Here is a 19,284-nt window from a genome sequence, read left to right as displayed (position 1 = left end):
TGAGTAGAACAGTTTATCCTTGTGATTCATTTAATCCATGAATAGTTATTAAAGTTCTTAAGTCTAATATCACATTGCACCTTCAGCAAACGCTACTGATGAATGGAAGTGCTGTTGTAAGGCTTCAAAGGCTAGAAGGATTTTGTCTTCCTATTTTGCAACTTTTTTTATTAGTTATATCACTTGTACACCATTTTGACTTCCAGCCTGTTTTTTTTTTGGCAAGTATTTTTGCTTGACTATGGGAGTGGGTGGGACAGATGGAACCTGCCCCAATGGAAATGATCTGAAACCTGGCCAATTTTCCTGAGCGTCTCATTGCTATTCTATTAGCTGTGGATGGAGCAATATGCTGATTGGTGGTAGGTTTGCGGAGGAGATGCTCTGGATCAAAAACCCAGCCATTTCTGTGCATAACCCACCCGGTCAATATAACCTGAAGGATTAGACTGAGTGGAGAGAAGAGAACCTGAGGGAGAGCTTTGGTAACAGTGCACAATGGGCAGCCATCAAAACAACCATCTCTCTTTAAAGACAATCATTGCCTGGCACCTGTGTGGCATGAATATTAGTGCCAATTCTCTGTGTAAGCCCGAATATTCTGTAGGTCTTGCTGCACATGGCATAAGCTGCTTCAGTGATTCTCCCATTGTTGGCAGTGCCTTCAGATGAGATATTTAGAGCCCCTTTAAATAAGTATAAACCATCCCATGGCACTGGATAGGAGAGTTCTTCCCTGTGTCCTGGCAAATACTTAAAGAAAAACACCAAAACTGATGTCAGCTCCTGCATTGTGTTGTACTCAGACCCCCAGAAACAGCAAATGGCTGCTGCATGCACAAGTTACAAAACTGACTACAGTTCAACATTATAGCTTTGGCTGTAAAGTGTTTTGAGCTGTGAACTGAGCCAATATAAACCCAAGTTTATCTAAGCTGCTGGCCCAGGCAGCAAAGTGCTTTCTATTCTTGGCCTACACCACGAATGAGACTTCAAATCCAGTCCCCACCAAAGATTGGTCCGGTTCCATCTTGAAATTGTAAATTTATACCATATGAATGGTTTCTGTGAAAACCTGAATTGCAAACATTTACCATTGTGAATCAGTTGGATGTCAAGTATTATCAATTGTAGAGAAAATGATTAAATTATTTTGTTTCTTTATTTTTATTAAAGATCAGTCAGTTTATCTTTGATGATATATAGATTAAGGATAACAGCCATTTATATGAAATGATATATTAAATACATTGTTCCATTAATGATACATCTTTTCTGTCTTGTGCTTATTTTTATTTCTCATTTGCTCATGTTCCTTTCATTGCATGCTGTTTTGAGGAAAGGTACCAAAGCTTTGGCACAAGAAGGTAAGGGTTATTGTCCCTTCCTGCTAACAGTGAATACATCCTATAGCTGCGACTAGAAGCAATATATTGTCATTTGGATGAGTTACAGCAAAGGCCTAGAAATTGGATTGCATAAAAATTTGGACTGGAAGTGGCTAAGGTATGGGAAATGAGTTGGCCCTCTTCAGTTATGAATCTCTGGCACACTGCAAGTATGAGGGCCAACTTGCAGGCTGCTGGCTGGAGAGGTGAGTTGGCCAGCTGAGAGCAGCAGTTAAATCTGCGGGTGGTAAGGTGAACAGGAGGGGAGTGAGACCGTAGAGCCAGAAGTATTTCTGTACATTCAGCCACATATTAAATTGTCTGCTCACCTTCCTTGTGCCAGCCTCCAGGCATCTCTTTCGGGATCACTGGTTTAACGGCTGAGTGTCATGATCCAACTTCATAAAGGGACTGGAATAGGCAAAGAGCCAATGACTGCTCAGCCATTGTAGCTTGCAGTGCTACAGGTTGTAAACATGATACCTTTTAACCACCTCCAAGTCCTAATTAGAATGTGCAGTCTTCACCTCTATTTCCTGCCCAAAAAACATACATTGTCAATCTAATTTCTAGGCTATTGTTCTTGTATGTGAAAAGATATGGACTTTAACTGGTTAGTGTTAGTTACATTTACTGGAGTTGAAATATACCTGGAGGTACACATAGTTAACCATCAGATAGGAATAGCCTCTACAAAATGCATAGTCTCCTACAATAAACTGTTTTTGTTGCCTCTTTCAGAACCTATTTAAGAAGAAATATCATTTAATGGTTAGCCTGTAAAGTAGAGCCATTTATGGGTAATCCAGTGTTCCATTAGAGAGAGGAATTGAAATTGCTAACACACACTTGTGTCTATTCTCAGTATGGAGGGAGTGTATTATTAATGGCTGCTACAGCGAGCCCAGCAGATTGGCAGATGTGAGTGGCCACATCAAAAGAAAATATAAAGAAAACCTGTGTGTGAGGATACGTATAGAGTGTGTCACATTTATTATTGCTACTCTTTGCTGAAAGTGAAAGCCTTACTATCTGCAGATGCCTTCGGCATAATAGAGTAATTAAAGTTTTTCCTTTGATTCCAGTGCACACTGGCAATATTCTGTTACTCAGTGAATTGTATTTTTATGTTGTAGGCATTTCTGATCTAGAGTTAAAATCAATGTGAAATGTTATTTTAAATTAGATTTTTTTTATTTCCCGTTCCATGGACAGTTGTGATTAATCACCCAATAAACATTATAAAGTCCACTTTTTTAGTACAGTATTTCAAAATTTACAGAAATTTTCCAAGCCTCCCTGAACACTGGACTGGAGGATTACGAATATCATGCTGTTGTTTAAGAAAGAGGCAAAGAATAATGCAGGAAGGTATAGACCTTTCAGCTTGACATCAGCAGTGGGAAAACCGATGGAGGCTATAATACGGAATAAGATAAATGTGCACTTAGAGAAGAATAAGTTGATACTAGACGGTTAACATGACTTCGTCAAGGGCAGGTCATGTCTGTTAACTTTACTTGAGCTCTTTGACGAGGTGACACAGGCAGTGGATGAGCATAGTGCTGTGGATGGTGTATATTTGGTCTTTCAGAAGGCTTTTGATATGATGGCACATGATTAGATTTGTTAGCAAATTACAAATGCTTGGGATTGATCGGTCCTTGATAACGTGGATTAGAAGCTGCCTAAATAGATCGGAAAGGGAGGTTCTCAGACTGGAGAATGGTGTTTCCCAGAGATTGGTGAGGAGACCCTTGCTTTTTCTGATTTATATAAATGATTTGGAGATGTGTGTTGAGGAAAACAAATCTCTAAATTTGCGGATGATACTAAACTATGAGAATAGTGAATTGTCAGGATGATACTGAGCAACTTCAGAGGGACATTGACAAGTTGACCAAATGGGCAGACACCTGACAGGTAAATTTCAAAGCCGGGAAATGTGAGGTCTGCATTATAGAAGAAGAAACATGGACATACAATCTAGACTCAATGGTGCAACTTTGAGAGAAGTACAGGAGCAGAGGGACATCTGGGTTCATGTGCATAATTCTCTGAAGGTAGCCAAGCAAGTTGTAACAGTTGTAAAGAAAGTTTATAGGATCCTTGAATTTATAAATAGAGTCACAGAGTGTAAAAGCAAGAAAGTGATACTACACCTCTACAAATCATTAGTCAGACCACATTTGGAGTATTGTATTCAGTTCTGGGCACCTTACTAAGGAAAGATGTTAAAGTGCTAGAGAGATGCAAAGGAAATTTACTAGAATGACACCAGGAATAAGGGATTTATATTGAAGGAAGATACAGAAATTGGGCTTATTCTCCTTTGGAGCAGAGAAGATTGAGATGATCTTACGGAGGCTTTCAAAATTATAATCAATTTTTACAAGGTAAAGATAAGGATATTCTATTTTCACTACTTGGCATGTCAGTAACTAGGGGTGATGATTTCAAATTTGTAAGCAAAGGAGGTAAGTGAGATGAGAAGAAACTTCTTTGCTGACAGCTTGGTTAGGATTTAGAATGCACTGCCTGTGAGAGCGATTCCATCAGAGATTTCAAAAGAGAACTGGGTATGTATTAGATGTTGCAGGACAACTGAGATAGGGCTGGAGAATGGGACCAGCTGGATAGCTTTTTTAGGAGTTGGTATAGACATGATGGGTCGAATGGCCTCCTTTAAAATTGAATGATTCTATGATTTAACCTACTATAATATTAGCAGATATGACACAATATAAGCTCATGCCATATTGACTATTCTTACTTCCTGTGTTATTTGACTAAGCCCACATATACTTAAAACTGTTGTGGCAGTTTTTGAAATATATTGCTGTCACTCTTTAATATTATTTTTTGAAGTTCAGATCAAAATTGTTCACATCACACAAAAGAAAATACTTTTAAATTACTAATTACAAAATACAATTGTTTTCTTGTCTATTTTTATCTGTGCTGTAGTATGTTTATTTTATATTAAAGGAGTTTGTCTCAATAAATCGGTTTTAAAAAATGTCTGCAACATTTCAGTTTACTATCACATTTGGTATTTGTTCAAGGAATAAAGTTGATTTCAGATTCTAAAATTTAATAGCTGAGTTATGTGTCAAGATACATAAAATATGTTTTTGTTTGAATTGACAATATAGTTTTAAGATTAGCAATCTGTCTTTACAATGCAATGATGCCTATGTAAAATCTAGAAATAAATCAAAGTCTGGAAGTATGTAATTGTGTCAGATCCTGGTTGTCTTCCACCTGTATGCTTCCACCTGCATTGGCTCCCCAGTTCAGCAATGCCTCAAACTTAAAACTCTCATCCTGATGTTCAATTTGGTCCACGACCTCACCCCTCTATCTTTTCAATCTTCTCCAGAGTTATAAACCTCCAAGATCTTTGCATTCCTCCCATTCTAACATGTGCACAATTCCATGATCTGATACTTTACCAGTGATGACTATGCTTTAAGCTGTCCATGCTCCAATCTCAAGAACATTTGTTCGCCTTTGCCTAACTAGAATCTACCCAACGTCTGTTTTATTGACTCCACCTCCACTGCCTTCTGAGGCAGAGTTTCAAAGTCGTTCCGCTCTCTCTCAAAAAAATTCTCATTTCTTTCTGAAAAATGACACCTGATTTTAAATCAGTGCCCCCTAATTCTAAACAACCACAATGGAAACATCTTTTCCATACCCACCTTGTGGTGGGCGTGTGGCATTGCTAATTAGAGATAGTATCACAGCTGTAGAAAGGGAGATTGTCGAGGAGGGTTTGTCTTCAGAGTCAGTATGGGTGGAAGTCAACAACAGGAAGGAGCAGTATCTTTGGGAGTTTTCTACAGGTGCAGAAGTAACATGGTTGTTGTCATGTGTGACTTTAACTTCCCTAACATTGATTGGAATCTCTTTAGTTCAAGTAGTTTGGATGGAGCAGTTTTTGTCAGATGTGTCCAGGAGGGATTCCTGACTCAATATATAGATAGACCAACTAGAGGGGAGGCCATATTGGATTTGGTACTTGGCAACAAACCAGACTAGATGTCAGATCTCTCAGTGGGAGAGCATTTTGGTGATAGTCATCGTAACTCCCTCAGCTTTACTGTAGCTATGGAGAGGGATAGGAGCAGAGGGTATCCAAAAGTATTTATGTGGGAGGGGGAATTACAATGCTATTAGGGAGGAAGTGGGAACAGATGTTCTCAGGGAAATGCACGACAGAAATGTGGAGTTTGTTTAGGAAGCACTTGCTGATGGTGCTGGATTGTCCCACTGAGGAAAAGAGGGGATGGAAAGAACCTCGGATGACAAGGGATGTGGAACATCTAGTCAAGAGGAAGGATGTTGCGGAGGCAAGGATCAGACAGGATTCTGGAGGGTTACAAGGTAGCCAGGAAGGAATTGAAGAATGGACTTAGGAGAATGAGAAGGAGGCATGAAAAGTTTAGCGGGTAGGATGAAGGAAATCCCCAAGGCATTCTACACTTATGTGAGGTGGCCAAATTGAGGGTAGGGCCGATCAGGGATAGTAGAGGAAACTTGTGCCTGGAGTCTGAGGAGGTAGGGCAGGTCCTTAATGAATACTTTGCTTCACTATTCACTACTGAGAGGGACCTTGTCATTTGTGAGGACAGTGTTAAACAGGCTGAAATGCTAGAACAGGTTGATATTAGGAAGGAGGATGTGCTGAAAATTTTGAAAAACAAAAGGAAAGAAGTGTGCCCAGGCCAGACGGGATATAACTAAATTTACTACAGGAAGCAAGGGAAGAGATTGCTATGCTTTTGATGACAATCTTTGCATCCTCAGTGTCCACTGGAGTAGAACCAGATGATAGGAGAATGGCAAATGTTATTCTCTTGTTCAAGAAATGGAATAGGGATGATCCTGGGAATTACAGACCAGTCAGCCTTGCATCTGTGGTGGGCAAATTATTGGAGAGGATTCTGAGGGAAATTCTGAGGATTTATGATTACTTGGAAAACCATTGTTTGATTAGAGATAGTCAGCATGACCTTGTGAGGGGCAGGTCATGCCTCACAAGCCTTATTGAATTCTTTGAGGATGTGACAAAACACATTGATGAAGGTAGAGCAGTGCATGTGGTGTACATGGAATTTAGCAAGGCATTTGATAAAATTCCCTGTGGTAGGCTCAATGAGGAAGTAAGGAGGCATTGGATACAGGGAAATTTGGTGTCTGATACAGAATTGGCAGGCCCATAGAAGACACAGAGTGGTAGCAGATGGAAAGTATTCAGCCTAGAATTTGGTGGCCAGTGGTATTCCACAGGGATCTGTTCTGGGACCTCTGCTCTTTGTGATTTTAATAAATGACTTGGACAAGGAAGTGGAGGGGTGAGTTAGTAAGTTTGCCAATGACATGAAGGTTGGTGGAGTGGTGGATAGTGTGGAGGCTGTTGTAGGCTGCTGCGGGACATTGACAGGTTGCAGAGCTGGGTTGATAAGTGGCAGATGGAATTCAAATTGGAAAAGTGTGAAGTGATTCACTTTGGAAGATTGTATTTGAATGCAGATTATAGGCAGGATTCCTGGCAGTGTGGAGGAACAGAGGAATCTTGGCGTCAATGTCCATAGATCCCTCAAAGTTGTCACCCAAGTTGACAAGGTCATTAAGAAGGCATATGATGTGTTGGCTTTTGTTAGCAATGGGTTTGAGTTTAAGAGCTGTGAGGTTATGCTGCAGCTCTATAGAGCCCTGGTTAGACCACACTTGGAATATTGTGTCCAGTTCTAGTCAACTCATTATAGGAAAAATGTGGAAGCTTTAGAGAGGGTGCAGAGAAGATTTACCAGGATGCTGCCCGGACTGGAGAGTATGTTTTATGAAGAAAGATTGAGGGAGCTAAGGCTTTTCTCATTGGAGTGAAGAAAGATGAGAGGCAACTTGATAGAGGTGTACAAGATGTTGAGAGGCATAGGTAGAGTGAATTGTCAAAGACTTTTTCCCATGGTGGAAATGGCTGCCACAAGGGGGCACAATTTTAAGATCGTTGGAGGGAGGTTTGGGAAGATGTCAGAGGTCGGTTCTTTACACAGGGTGTGGTGGGGGTGTGGAATACACTGCCAGCGCTGGTGGTAGAGTCAGATACATTGGGGACATTTAAGTGACTCCTGGATAGGCACATGGAAGATAGTAGTTGATCTTAGGATAAAAGGTCAGCACAACATCGAGGCCGAAGGGCATGTGCTGTGCTGTACTGTTCTATGTTCTATTTGTTAAGAACATTAAGGATATTGTAGACTTCATTCAAGCCACCTTTCACTCTTCTCCCATTCTTCCTTAAATATTGAGTCCAAAATTGCATGCAGTATTTGCGATGTGGTCCCACTAATGCCCTTTATAATTGCAGTATAATATCCTTACTTTTATGCTCAATCCCACTTGTGATAAAGAACAGGATCCCATTAGCCACCTTAATAACCTGCTATTCCTACATTTTAATTGTTTTATAACTGCCGCACTCGAACACCCATATATCTGTTTCTGAGTTCTGCAGTTGTTCTTCATTTAAATAATAGTCTAATTCTTTTTGTTCTTTTTACCAATCATAACATGTGAATAACTTCACGTTGCAACATTATGCTCCATTTGCCAGATTTTTATCTCCTTACTTGTATCTGTATCCATCTGCAACCTCTTTCACAACAAGCTTTCCAATCCGTCTTTGTGTCATTTGCAAACCTTCACTTAGCTTCCTCCTCGAAGTCATTCATATAACTTTTAAAAAGCTGAGGATCCAGGACAATCCCCTGGGGATCTCCATTTGGTAGCCAGGCAATCTTATATCTTCAATAAGATGTTCCCCCTGACCATGAACCCTTACTTTCTGCATGACCTTTTAATGTGGCACCTTGTTAAATGCCTTCTAGACATCCAATAAAAACTTTTTTATCCATAGAACCTGTTACTCCTTCCAAGAACTCCAGCAAAGTAATTAACCGTAATTTCCTTTTGACAAAACCACATTGATTCTTCCTGGTTACCTTGCATTTTCACATATGCCCAGGTATACCCTCCTTAATGATCAATTGTAACACATTCCCTGAGAGATGACAAGCGTTTAGTTTCCTTATTTTGCCTTCTTGTTGAATAGAGCAGATATATTTTCTATTTTCCAATCTGATGAACCTTTCCAAATTTTGTTAGTTTTGGGGGAAAAGAAAGCATCCATTTCACATTCTGTCCAATTATCAGACCTGCCACTTCTCCTTACTCGAATTATATGTTTTCTCCTTAAGTTCGATGCTTTCCTTAACTTTTTCAGTTAACCATAGATAGTTGGTTCTCCCCTTAAAAAAATTATTTTAAGAGTATGCTTATTCTGAATATTCTTAAATATTTCCTTACCTTTCTGACATTGCTTCCCTTGATCCTTTGCCTCATATCCCCAGTTGACTTCAGCTAACTCAGTTTCACGCTCACATCATTACCCTTATTTAAGTTTAAAATGTTAGTCTTTGGTTGACTCTTCAAACTGGATGTCAAATTTGATCATCTTATGGTTGCTGCTACCTAGCGGTTTCAATCTTTTATTCTGAGGTTGTTTCATTAACACTCTCAAAGTACACAATACAATCTGCTCGCTGGTTGGTTTGAAAATGTGCTGCTTCAAGAAACTCTATAAAAAGCATTCTGTGAACTTCTCATCTGGATGTTCCCAGAGACCAATACCTGATTTCCTGTTGAGGTGGCGCTTAGCTACATGCTCCCCCTTGATGATATCATCTTCCACTTGTACCTTGGTGACACACAGCTCTACATTACCATCACCTCCATTGACGACCTCCCAATGTCTAATTCTTAGGCAGCTCATCTGGCATCCAGTAATATTGGAGTTTCAAAATGGAAAATGGAAGTTCTTCCACCCAATCTGCGTTACTATAAAATATTTTCTCACCAGATGGACTCTGAGCATATCCTGCTGGAACTTTCATAAGTGCTTTTACCTCTAGACATCAGGGTTCCAAAGCATTCCTGGCTGGCCATTGACTGTCTTTAATCCAAAACTCTGCTGATTAAATCCTAACTCTCATAGAGTCCCATTCACCCAAGAGGATTAAAGTATAAAAGCACAGATATGTTGCTGCAACTGTACAAGGCAATAATGAGACTGAACCTGCAGTATTGTGTACAATTTTGCTCTCTTTACTTAAGGAGAGATGTAATTGTATTGGACACAGTTCAAAGAAGGTTCACTAGATTGATTCCAGAGACTAAGGGTTTGTCTTATGAACAGCGATTCGAGCGGTTTCAATCTAAAATCTCTAGTGTTCAGAAGAATGAAAGGAGATATAACTAAGGTATGTCAGATATTAAAAGGGATTGACAAAGTAGACATAGAAAGTATGTCCCCTCACATGTGACAATCTAGAATGGAGGTCATTGTTTTAGGATGAGAGATAGCAAATGTGGAACAGAGATGAGGAGAAATCACTTCTCTCAAAAGTTTGGAGAATCTGTGGAACTCACTACCCCAAAGTGTGGTGGATACTGGGACATTGAGTAAGTTTAAGGAGGAGATCGACAGATTTTTAATTAGTAACGGGTTGAAGGGTTATGGAAAGTGGAGTTGAGGCCAAGATGCAATCAGCCATGATTGTATTAAATGGCGGAGCAGGTTAGAGAGCCTGAATTGCCTACTTCTACTCTTCGTTCTTAGGAATCATCCCTCTATTTGCTGACCTGCGTTGGCTTAATTGTCAAAATCTCATCTTTTTATTTTAATATTGCTCCAATGTCTCACTCCCCTCTCTAATCTTCTCCAGATCTAGAATCCTTTTGAGATGTGAATGTTACTAATTCTACCTTTTGAACTTCATTAATTTTAATCAGCCCATCATTGCCAGTCAAGTCTTCAACCTCTAGAATCCCCTCTCCTAAACGCTCTATGTCTCTATTCCCTTCTCCTTCAAGATACTCAGTAACTACCTCTTTAATCAAGCTTTTCTCCATCTGGTCTAATATCATCCTTCTGAGGCTCATTACCAAATTTGGCTGCATAATACTCCTGTGAATTACCTGATATATTTTGTTATGTTAAGGCTGCTATATAAATACACAATTTGTTTTATGAATTGAAATAACTTCAAAATATAATTTTGTGCTAATATAAGGCCATAAGGATCTGTATCACTGCAGATGCTCCAAACAAATTGTTGGCTAGCTACAAATATTTTTGGCAGAATTGTGTGTACACATCTGACTTGTCTATTAGTATGAGGACCTCCAAAGAGACCAACAGTAAAAAGGACATTCAACTTCATAAATTGTATATTTGAACTGTTCAAATGTTGCTCCATACAGCAAGGGGTAGGACAAAATACAATAAATAAATAGCAATTGTAAAAAAGAGTATCTTAATTTGATTCAATTTCCAGTTTCTCAATGAGCAAGTTTAATCATGAAGCAAACCCCACCCCAGCTTTTTGTTAAATTGGGGCAAGCAGCTAGAAGCAGCTGATCTGTTGAAGTATGCCATTAAATTACCAATGAGCAAATAGGGAGACCTAACATCCAGGAAACAAAATATGCTGCTGCATAAATTATACATCTTTACATTGCAAATGATTTCCTGCAATCATATTGCAAAAATCTACAAATGTGTTCTAAACACACGCTAGGAAAGTAATTGGGTCCAGCATGTGTTGTACAACTAAGCACTTCCACTGCCAGCATAAAGTATGCTCACTCGATAATATTTATCTTTTTTTTTGGCTTTGTTTTTTTCTTAGGCGCTTTTAATGCTGCATTTTAAAGCAAGAAATTGTGGTACTATAATTACCAACTGTAGAATTACGGATGCAATTCAATGAGTTTGCCTGCCTCTGTTTATTGATTGTGTTCTGCTTTATTTCGCTTATCTTCCAATACACCATGGGTTAACACTTTGTACGGTGGAGCAAGAAGATTGGCAATTGCCTGTCATGGGATTTTAGAGTTGTTTGCGAGGAGAACTGAATTAAAAAGGAAGAGTACTGAGGGGCAATGTTTTCACTCCGAACTCCTGAGTGTAGCAAATTCTTACCCATCCTGTATAATTCAAAATAAGACAACCTATCCAATTGTCCATTTTTTAAAATGTATGGATTCAGAGCAGGGTCCTTCAGGAAATGATTGTTGCTACTCTTCATCTTGTGATAATCGTCGAGTCCAGGTATCTCAATAGGCCAGATATACACACACAACCAGGAACTAGAAAATTAATCATTTGGCAAATTAATTTTTGTGATGAGTTGATAGGCTTAAGCTTTAAAATTGTAAACCCTTGGGTTGACGTTGAATTTCAAGGTTTTTGGAAGATGAGACTTAGGTGTTGCATTGTAATCCTAAGGAATGCCTTTATTGTAAGGTCCTAGTACCAAAAGCAATCCATGCAATTAGCCAAAGCAGGGTTTCATTACGTTTACAGATATGAAGAAGTAGTGAAGAGGATGACGAGGGCAAAGCTGTGGACGTGATCTATGTGGTCTTCAATAAGGTGTTCGACATTGACCCTCATGGGAGACTGGTTAGCAGGGTTAGATCTCATGGAATACAGAGAGAATTAGTCATTTAGATACAGAACTGGATCAAAGATAGAAGACAGATGGTGGTGGTGGAGGGTTGTTTTTCAGACTGGAGGTCTATGACCAGTGGAGTGCCACAAGGATTGTTACTGAGTCCACTGCTTTGTGTTATTTATATAAATGATATGGATGTGAACATAGGAGGTATAGGTAGTAAGTTTGCAGATGACATAAAATTGTAGGTATAGTGGACAGCAAAAAAGGTTACCTCAAAGTATAATGGAATCTTGATCAGATGAGCCAATGGACTAAGGAGTGGAAGATGGAGTTTAATTTAGATAAATGCGAGGTGCTGCATTTTGGAAAGGCAAATAAGGGCAGGACTTATACAGAGTAGAATTTAATAGTAAGGTCCTGGGGTGTGTTGCTGAACAAAATGACCTTGGAGTACATGTTCATAGTTCCTTGAAAGTAGAGTTGCAGGAAGATAGGATAGTGAGGAAGGCATTTGGTATGCTTTCCTTTATTGGTCAGAATATTGAGTACAGGAGTTCGGAGGCCATGTTTCAGCTGTAGAGGACATTGGTTTGTCAACTTTTGGAATATTGTGTGCCAGTCTGGTCTCCCTGCTATTGGAAGGATGTTGTGAAACTTGAAAGGTTTCAGAAAAGATTTACAAGGATGTTGCCAGGGTTGGATGGTTTGAGCTATAGGGAGAGGCTGAACAGGCTGGGGCTGTTTTCCTTGAGTGTCGGAGGCTGAGGGGTGACTTTATGTAGGTTTGTAAAATCGTGAGGGGCAGAGATAGGGTAAAAAGACAAGGTCTTTTTCCTGGGGTGGGGGAGTCTGGAACTAAAGGGCATAGGTTTAGGGTGGGAAAAATTTAATAGGGACATAAGGGGCAATGTTTTCACGCAGAGGGTGGTGCATGCATGGAATGAGCTGCCAAAGGAAGTGGTGGAGGCTGGTACAATTGCAATATTTAAAAGGCATCCGGAAGGGTTTATGAATAGGAAGGGTTTAGAGAGATATGGACCAAGTGCTGGCAAATGGAACTAGATTAATTTAGGATATCTGGTCGGCACGGATGAATTGACAAAAGGGTCTGTTTCCGTGCTGTACAGCTCTATGACTTTATAGGAAGAGGATAGCAAAGAAATAACAGGAATCACATTTGAAATTGAAAATAGATTCCTTAATCTGTGTAAATTCTCCATGAGCTATTCACTGCTAAAAATTGTTACTGAGCTTAAAGTAGTCAGCAAAACTCACTCTTTCTTTGCTTTTAAACCCCTGAACTGACCAAAGGATCAGTAATGCTTGAGTATTCTATAATGTGCTAACGTGTTGAAAACAAAGCACTGTTTGAACATGTGGTTATTTAAATGTATGTTCATAAATTGCACCTCTTTGTTCAGAAAGCAAGAAATCAAGAAAATAAAATTAAATTTCAATTCAGCCCAAATATTCAGTCATCATTGCTCTAAAGAGGATTGTCTGTATGGAATAGAAATTGCCCTTTCAGCCTGGATGGTAGACAGAGGCTTGATGGAAATAATGGCTGATTTGTTGTCTGACTTAGCAGGTAAATAATTAGAAAACCTTCAGTATAAATATTAATTTAGTCTCCCAATTTTTCTGCCCTCTACTTCCAGCAGCACAGGATAATAGTCAGGTTGGCAATGATTGATTAGAAAGCCCAGTAGTTGCAAATTAGTTGGCACACTGCTCAATATTGATGTCCCTGCAAACCACAATTCATAATTCTCCCCACCTACCACCAAACAAACAATGTTACCTCCATCCATTTACGCCAAGAGTTGATTCTGCAGTTTTTGTCTGCCAGTTATTTGCCTGAGTGACCAAGTTTATTGTGTGAAATTTGGAAACATGGTGCCAAGAGTGCCGTAAATCATGTGAAGGCCTGCAAAGAAAGTAGAGCTCACTACTGCAGGGAACAGGGGGACAATAATAATACCTTTGATGGGAAGCTCAATAAAAACATGAAGGATAAAGGAATAAAGGAGAAAAATAAAAAACAGTAAGTACTCAGCAAGTCTGGCAGTCTCAGTAGACAAAAAGCAGAATTAACACTTCAGATGACTGTTAGAACTAGAAATATTACAAGATTTAAACGAGAACATTGAGCAGAGAAGTAGAGGAAGAGTATGCTACAAAAGGAAAGGCAAAAGAGTTTAAATAATTTTTAAAAATATGTGATGGTGCAAGCCAAAAAGAGACTGTACTGGACCAAATGATAAAAACTAAAGGCAGATCTTAGAAAACGTGTGTAGAATCATCACTTGACCTCTCGAAAGTGAGCACTGAGGTGAACTCAGTGTTTTGTTTGGAAGATTGTGAAATACCTAGTTAAAAGATCAGATATTGTTCCTCAAGCTTACATTGGAACAATGTAGAAGGCCAAGGAAAAGAGGTCAAAATTGGAGTAGGTAGAGAATTAAAATGATTGGCGACCAGATTGAAGGCATTCCACAAGCCAGTCACCCAATCTGTGGTTGATCTTCCTGATGTAGAAAAGCACTGTAAGCAGGAAATGCGTAGGCTTTGTTGAAAGAAATGCAAGCCACTCCTGTTTCATGTGAAATTTATGCTTGGAGGCCTAGAGTTTAGTGGCAAGAGAGCAGGTAAAGAGGCAGGTGCTACAACTCCTGTACTTGTCTGTGGCATAGACAATCTGTTGGAGGTTACTGAGGTTATGTTAGAATTGCTCACATTTTGTATGCAGCAACAGTCCTTGTGCTGAGCTTCTGTTGATTGCATGGGTTGCGGGTAAATCATTTGGTTCTAAGCACAACAAAGTATCTAACAAACACATGCAAGTTTTTTTCAGATTTCAGAATTCAAAGACATGAGACAGCTAAATTTCAAATACTTAAGACTTGCCTCCAGGAAATCAGCTTTTTGGGCAGTTGCAATAAAAACACAGATACTCTAAGGCAATATTTTTACATTACAATTTTCTCCACAAAACCACTCTCCAAAAGAGAAGAGAAAACTAACTGAAGTTTTTTCTAAAATCATTATATTTTGATTGATGTGAAACTTCCTGTGGCAATAATTCAGAAATAGTGGGCTGAGTATTATGTAATATTGAAATGCTGCTGGTGGGTCTGCGTTGACCACTAGTGAGTCCTTGGATGGCAGCTCCCTCGGTTATGAAGTGCTAAAAAAGGATCACTTACCATCCCCGACTCGACACCACACCGCCCCCCCCCCCCCCCCCCCCCCCCCCAACCAAATAAAATCCACTTGAGTCCATTTCCACCTATGATGGTGTATTAACATGGCACCCAACCTTACTGAAAGGGGCCAAAAATGCCATGGAGGTGTGAAATGGCCTGAAATCAGTCACTTGGCTTCCCAGTGGGGGCCAGGACTTGTCAGGTTTCCCACTGGTATCAGCGTGCCATGTTAGCAGGGAAATGCTGCTCTCTTCACCTCTCCTCATGTTTTCCCCCGTCACTTTTCCATCCTCCACCTCCACCTCCCACGCCCACCCCCCAAAGCACCCTGAAAACCTAGTCCAGTTTGTGGTGGATTCTTTTTAACTTTGTCATAAATATCCTTCCTAGAACAGTGGGGCAGGAAAGAAGAAGCATTCCAGAATCCTGCAGTTTATCAGCATGAATGGTTTGCTTTATTGTGTAAGGCATTCTCAAGCTTAATATGTATTCCAATTCATTTTTGCAGTTTAATTTGAAAATTAGTTTCATTAAATATTCCTCTGAGTTTTGATCAGGATGTATTCTATTGACTGCTGTTCTGTTTCAAGTGAAGAAATGACGGTATCAGGCAATGATTGCTGTCTCTATGATATCCCAATGATGTGCTAATAATAAAATAGGTAAACAGTGTTCCTCTATCAGTTCTTGTTTATTATTACTGACTCCCACTTGCATTAGGTAGCACAATAAAAAAAATATATTTGTTGTTACAACTGCAACACTAAAAATCTGCAATATTGTCTTTAGTTTCTGACAATTAGTGAATCAGAAATGTACTGTTTCTGGTAAACTTGAATGTTATTTTATTTTATGAGCGAATATCATTACATGCACTGGGGATTTTAAAAAAGCCCAATTTCAATTCTTGCGTGTTATGAACTGCTGTAGTTCAGCAAATATAATTGTTCTGAATTACAGAGAGACAGAATCAGCCAGAGTTCCTAATACTGATCAGAGTCCAGTAACCCATGCTAAATTGTATGTACATGCATATGTTGCCTGAGGCATTCTCCTCAGGCTTTACTAATGTTGAAACTCTAATGAGGTCAGCCAGGTGGCCCTCACAGAATATGAATTCCCTGATTGGGCTGTTAATCTGGTCTACTCCAGGAGCCCTTTCTGACAGATAAGGAGTGTCAGCCATTCTGTTCACTCTGAGGGAGCTAGATCAGTGTCATGGACTTTTCACATGTAAATAAAGGGTGAATTGGTGATGAGATACCAGCCTCTGAGAGGTTATTTCAGGAAATATGTAAATAAACTGCAACCATGGGAAATAGCCTTACAGAATATTACAGAACCGAAACAATGCATTCTGACCATGGGATGATGTTGGTGTGTTCATGCCTCCAGATGAATCTCCTCTCACCTTGTTCTTCATCTACATTCATTAACACCGCCTCCTGCAAAAGTCAAACACTATGAGGCTGGCATTCTCCTTTTTCAAAAAAAAGGTGCTAAGGTTGTTGAAAATGCTGCTCGGGCAGCATCGGCACAGATAATTAAAATTAACATTTGACACTAATGACCTGTCATCAGAACCAGAAAGGATAGAGTCATTATGGGTTTTAGTCCTGAACAGAGGCAGAGAAAGAGGATAAGGGAGAAGAACAAAAGGGAAATGCTGTGATAGAGTGGAAGATAGAGTTACTGGAACAAGTAACAAAGCAGAAAATGGGTCTAAAGAAAGTTGTAGAGAGATCTGGGTGTCCTAGTACATGAATCACAGAAGGTTAGAATACAGGTACAGCAAGTAGTCAGGAAAACTAACAGTATGTTATGGTTTATCATGAGGGGAGTTGAATGCAAGTGTAGGGAGATTATGCTTCAGTTTTACAGGTAATTGGTGAGACTGCATCTGGAGTACTGTATACAATACTGGTCACCATAACTCTGGGAGACTGTTAATGTATTGGAAACAGTTCAGAGAAAATTTACTAGACCAGTACCTCGAATAAGTGGATTGCATAATAAGGAAATACCAGACAGGCTAGGCATGTATCCTCTAGATTTTAGACGAGTCAGAAGTCATTTAATTGAAACATACAGGATCCTGAGGGGACTTCACTTTGTGAATGTTGAAGGGGTGTTTCTTCCATGGGACGATCTGGCAAGTAGGAAAATAAGGGGGCACCCATTTAAAACAGAGATTAAGAATTTTATTCTCTCTCTCTCAGAAGATTGTAAGTCTTTAGAATTCCCTTCCACAAAAGGCTGTGGATTAAGGATTTTGAAATATTAAAGGAGAGGTTGATAGGAATTTAATTATCAAGGAAATGCAAGAGTTTGGGAGATGTGCAGGATAAAATCTGATCAGCCATGGTCTTATTAAATGGTGGAACAGGCTCAAAGGGCCAAGTGGCCTCCTCTTATTCCTTGTTAGTATTTTTGTAAACACAGAATCATCACAAGCTGTCTACCTATACTTGAAAGAGGAGGTGCTGTTCCTGCAGATTATATTGAATTCCATCGAAACTGTGTAGAAGACAAAGATCAATGATCAGAGTGAAGTGGAGATTTATACAGACGGGTAACAAGAAGCTTGGAGTCTCAGGTGTGGACTGAAGAGAAGTGCCCAGCACAGCGGGTACCAGTCTGAGTTTGCTATTTCCTGTGTAAGCCTCCTGTATGGGCAGTACGATGACTCAGTGGTTAGCATTGCTGCCTCATAGCACTAGGGATCCAGGTTTGATTCCACCCTTGGGTAAATATGGAAACTCCACACAGACATTCTCCCTGTGTCTGCATGGGTTTCTTCTGGGTGCTCTGGTTTCCTCTCACAACCCAACGATGTGCAGGTTAGGTGGATTGGCCATGTTAAATTGCCCATAGTGTCAAAGGATGTGAGGGTTAAGTGGATTAGCCATGGGAAATGTAGGGTTATGGATATAGGGTGGGTCTGGGTAGCTTGCTGTTCAGACAGTTAGTGTGAGTTTGATGGGCTGAATGACCTGCTTCCTCACTGTAGGGATTCTATAAACAGTGGGGGAAAGGAAAGAGACTGGTTAGAAAGAAGTATAAGTATATCGCTGCTTCACTTGGAAGGAGTGTTTGAACCCATTTCTAATGGGGGGAATCAACCAATATTCACAATGAAAGCTTATCCAATGAGATGGGGAGCATTAAAATCCATCAAATGGCTCCTGCTGCCTTTGCACTTGCCCTTGAGCTGTTTGAAATGTGACACAGGCAGGGCTGGTTGAAAAGGTTGATGTTGGGTAACTCACCCACCCTTGGGCTTAATAAAGCCAATCTGTGTTTTATTAAAGGCCAAGTCAACATCTCATCTCAGTGATGGCATCATGTAGAAACCCAGCAGCTGTAGCTACACACGCTGGCAAAAGGTTTACATGGTAAAAACCTGTCGAGATTTTAAACTCCCTGTCTAAGCGTTTCCTTTTCCAGAAATCTCTTGAATTCATCCTCTCCACCTAGACTCCTCTGACCTAAGGCTTGGCTTGGCTCCTGACCAGGAGAGAGTGCCTGTAGACCCAGCTGTGGCACTGGTCTTTACTGGCACTGCTCTGACTATGGAGCTGTCTGCCATCTGATTGATAGCAGCTCACTAATAGGGGCTTCCTTGTGATACAGAGGTGGAAGTCTCACCTTTAAGAAATTGATGCTGCTTCCAGCATCTAATTACTGCAAACCTATCATCAAAATCACTGGTGGCCTCTTCATTGACATTTCAGCAGCCAATGGGGCTGGGTCTATGGGCTTATGATCTACCAGATTCCCAACATCTACCTTATCTGCATCTCCTCCTATCCTAAGGACAGTATTCCATGCTCCCTGCAGATTCTTTCCATTGATACCAGTGCTTCAGATATGTCATTCTTTTTCCTCAGATGAAGATTCCCCTTCAGTCTGGGGCCTTTGACCATGAAGCTTTCTTTTCTCACACTTCTACTCTCACCTTTGCCTTTCCTTCTGAAACCACAGTACCATACCACATGTCCTCTGTTCACCCTGTACCCAGTCAGCATCCCCTGGCATTTCTATCACCTCCATTGTGATACCAGCACCAAACTGATCTATCTGCTCCCTTTTCAGCATTTCATTTCATTCCCTCTATGATGTTCTGCTCCACTGGTCAGCTAGCTAGGGTACACCACTCTC

General features: G+C 40.1%; 1 protein-coding gene across 2 annotated transcripts in view; it reads left to right on the top strand.

The window, feature by feature from the left end:
- Window positions 1-19,284, top strand: part of LOC140491438 (double C2-like domain-containing protein beta) — a 280,010-nt gene that overhangs the window by 77,934 nt on the left and 182,792 nt on the right. Inside the window, exon 3 of one of the 2 annotated variants that reach the window (XM_072589606.1) lies at window positions 1,344-1,367. The exons of the other annotated variant lie outside the window; for it this stretch is intronic. Within the exon in view, the coding sequence (XP_072445707.1) occupies window positions 1,344-1,367 (24 nt within the window). The remainder of the gene's footprint in view (window positions 1-1,343; window positions 1,368-19,284) is intronic. 2 annotated transcript variants of the gene reach the window in all.

The sequence above is a fragment of the Chiloscyllium punctatum genome, chromosome 19, assembly GCF_047496795.1.
Source record: "Chiloscyllium punctatum isolate Juve2018m chromosome 19, sChiPun1.3, whole genome shotgun sequence".
Classification (NCBI taxonomy): domain Eukaryota; kingdom Metazoa; phylum Chordata; class Chondrichthyes; order Orectolobiformes; family Hemiscylliidae; genus Chiloscyllium; species Chiloscyllium punctatum.
Note: the sequence above shows the minus strand (reverse complement) of the source record. Positions and strands in the feature narration are given on the sequence as shown.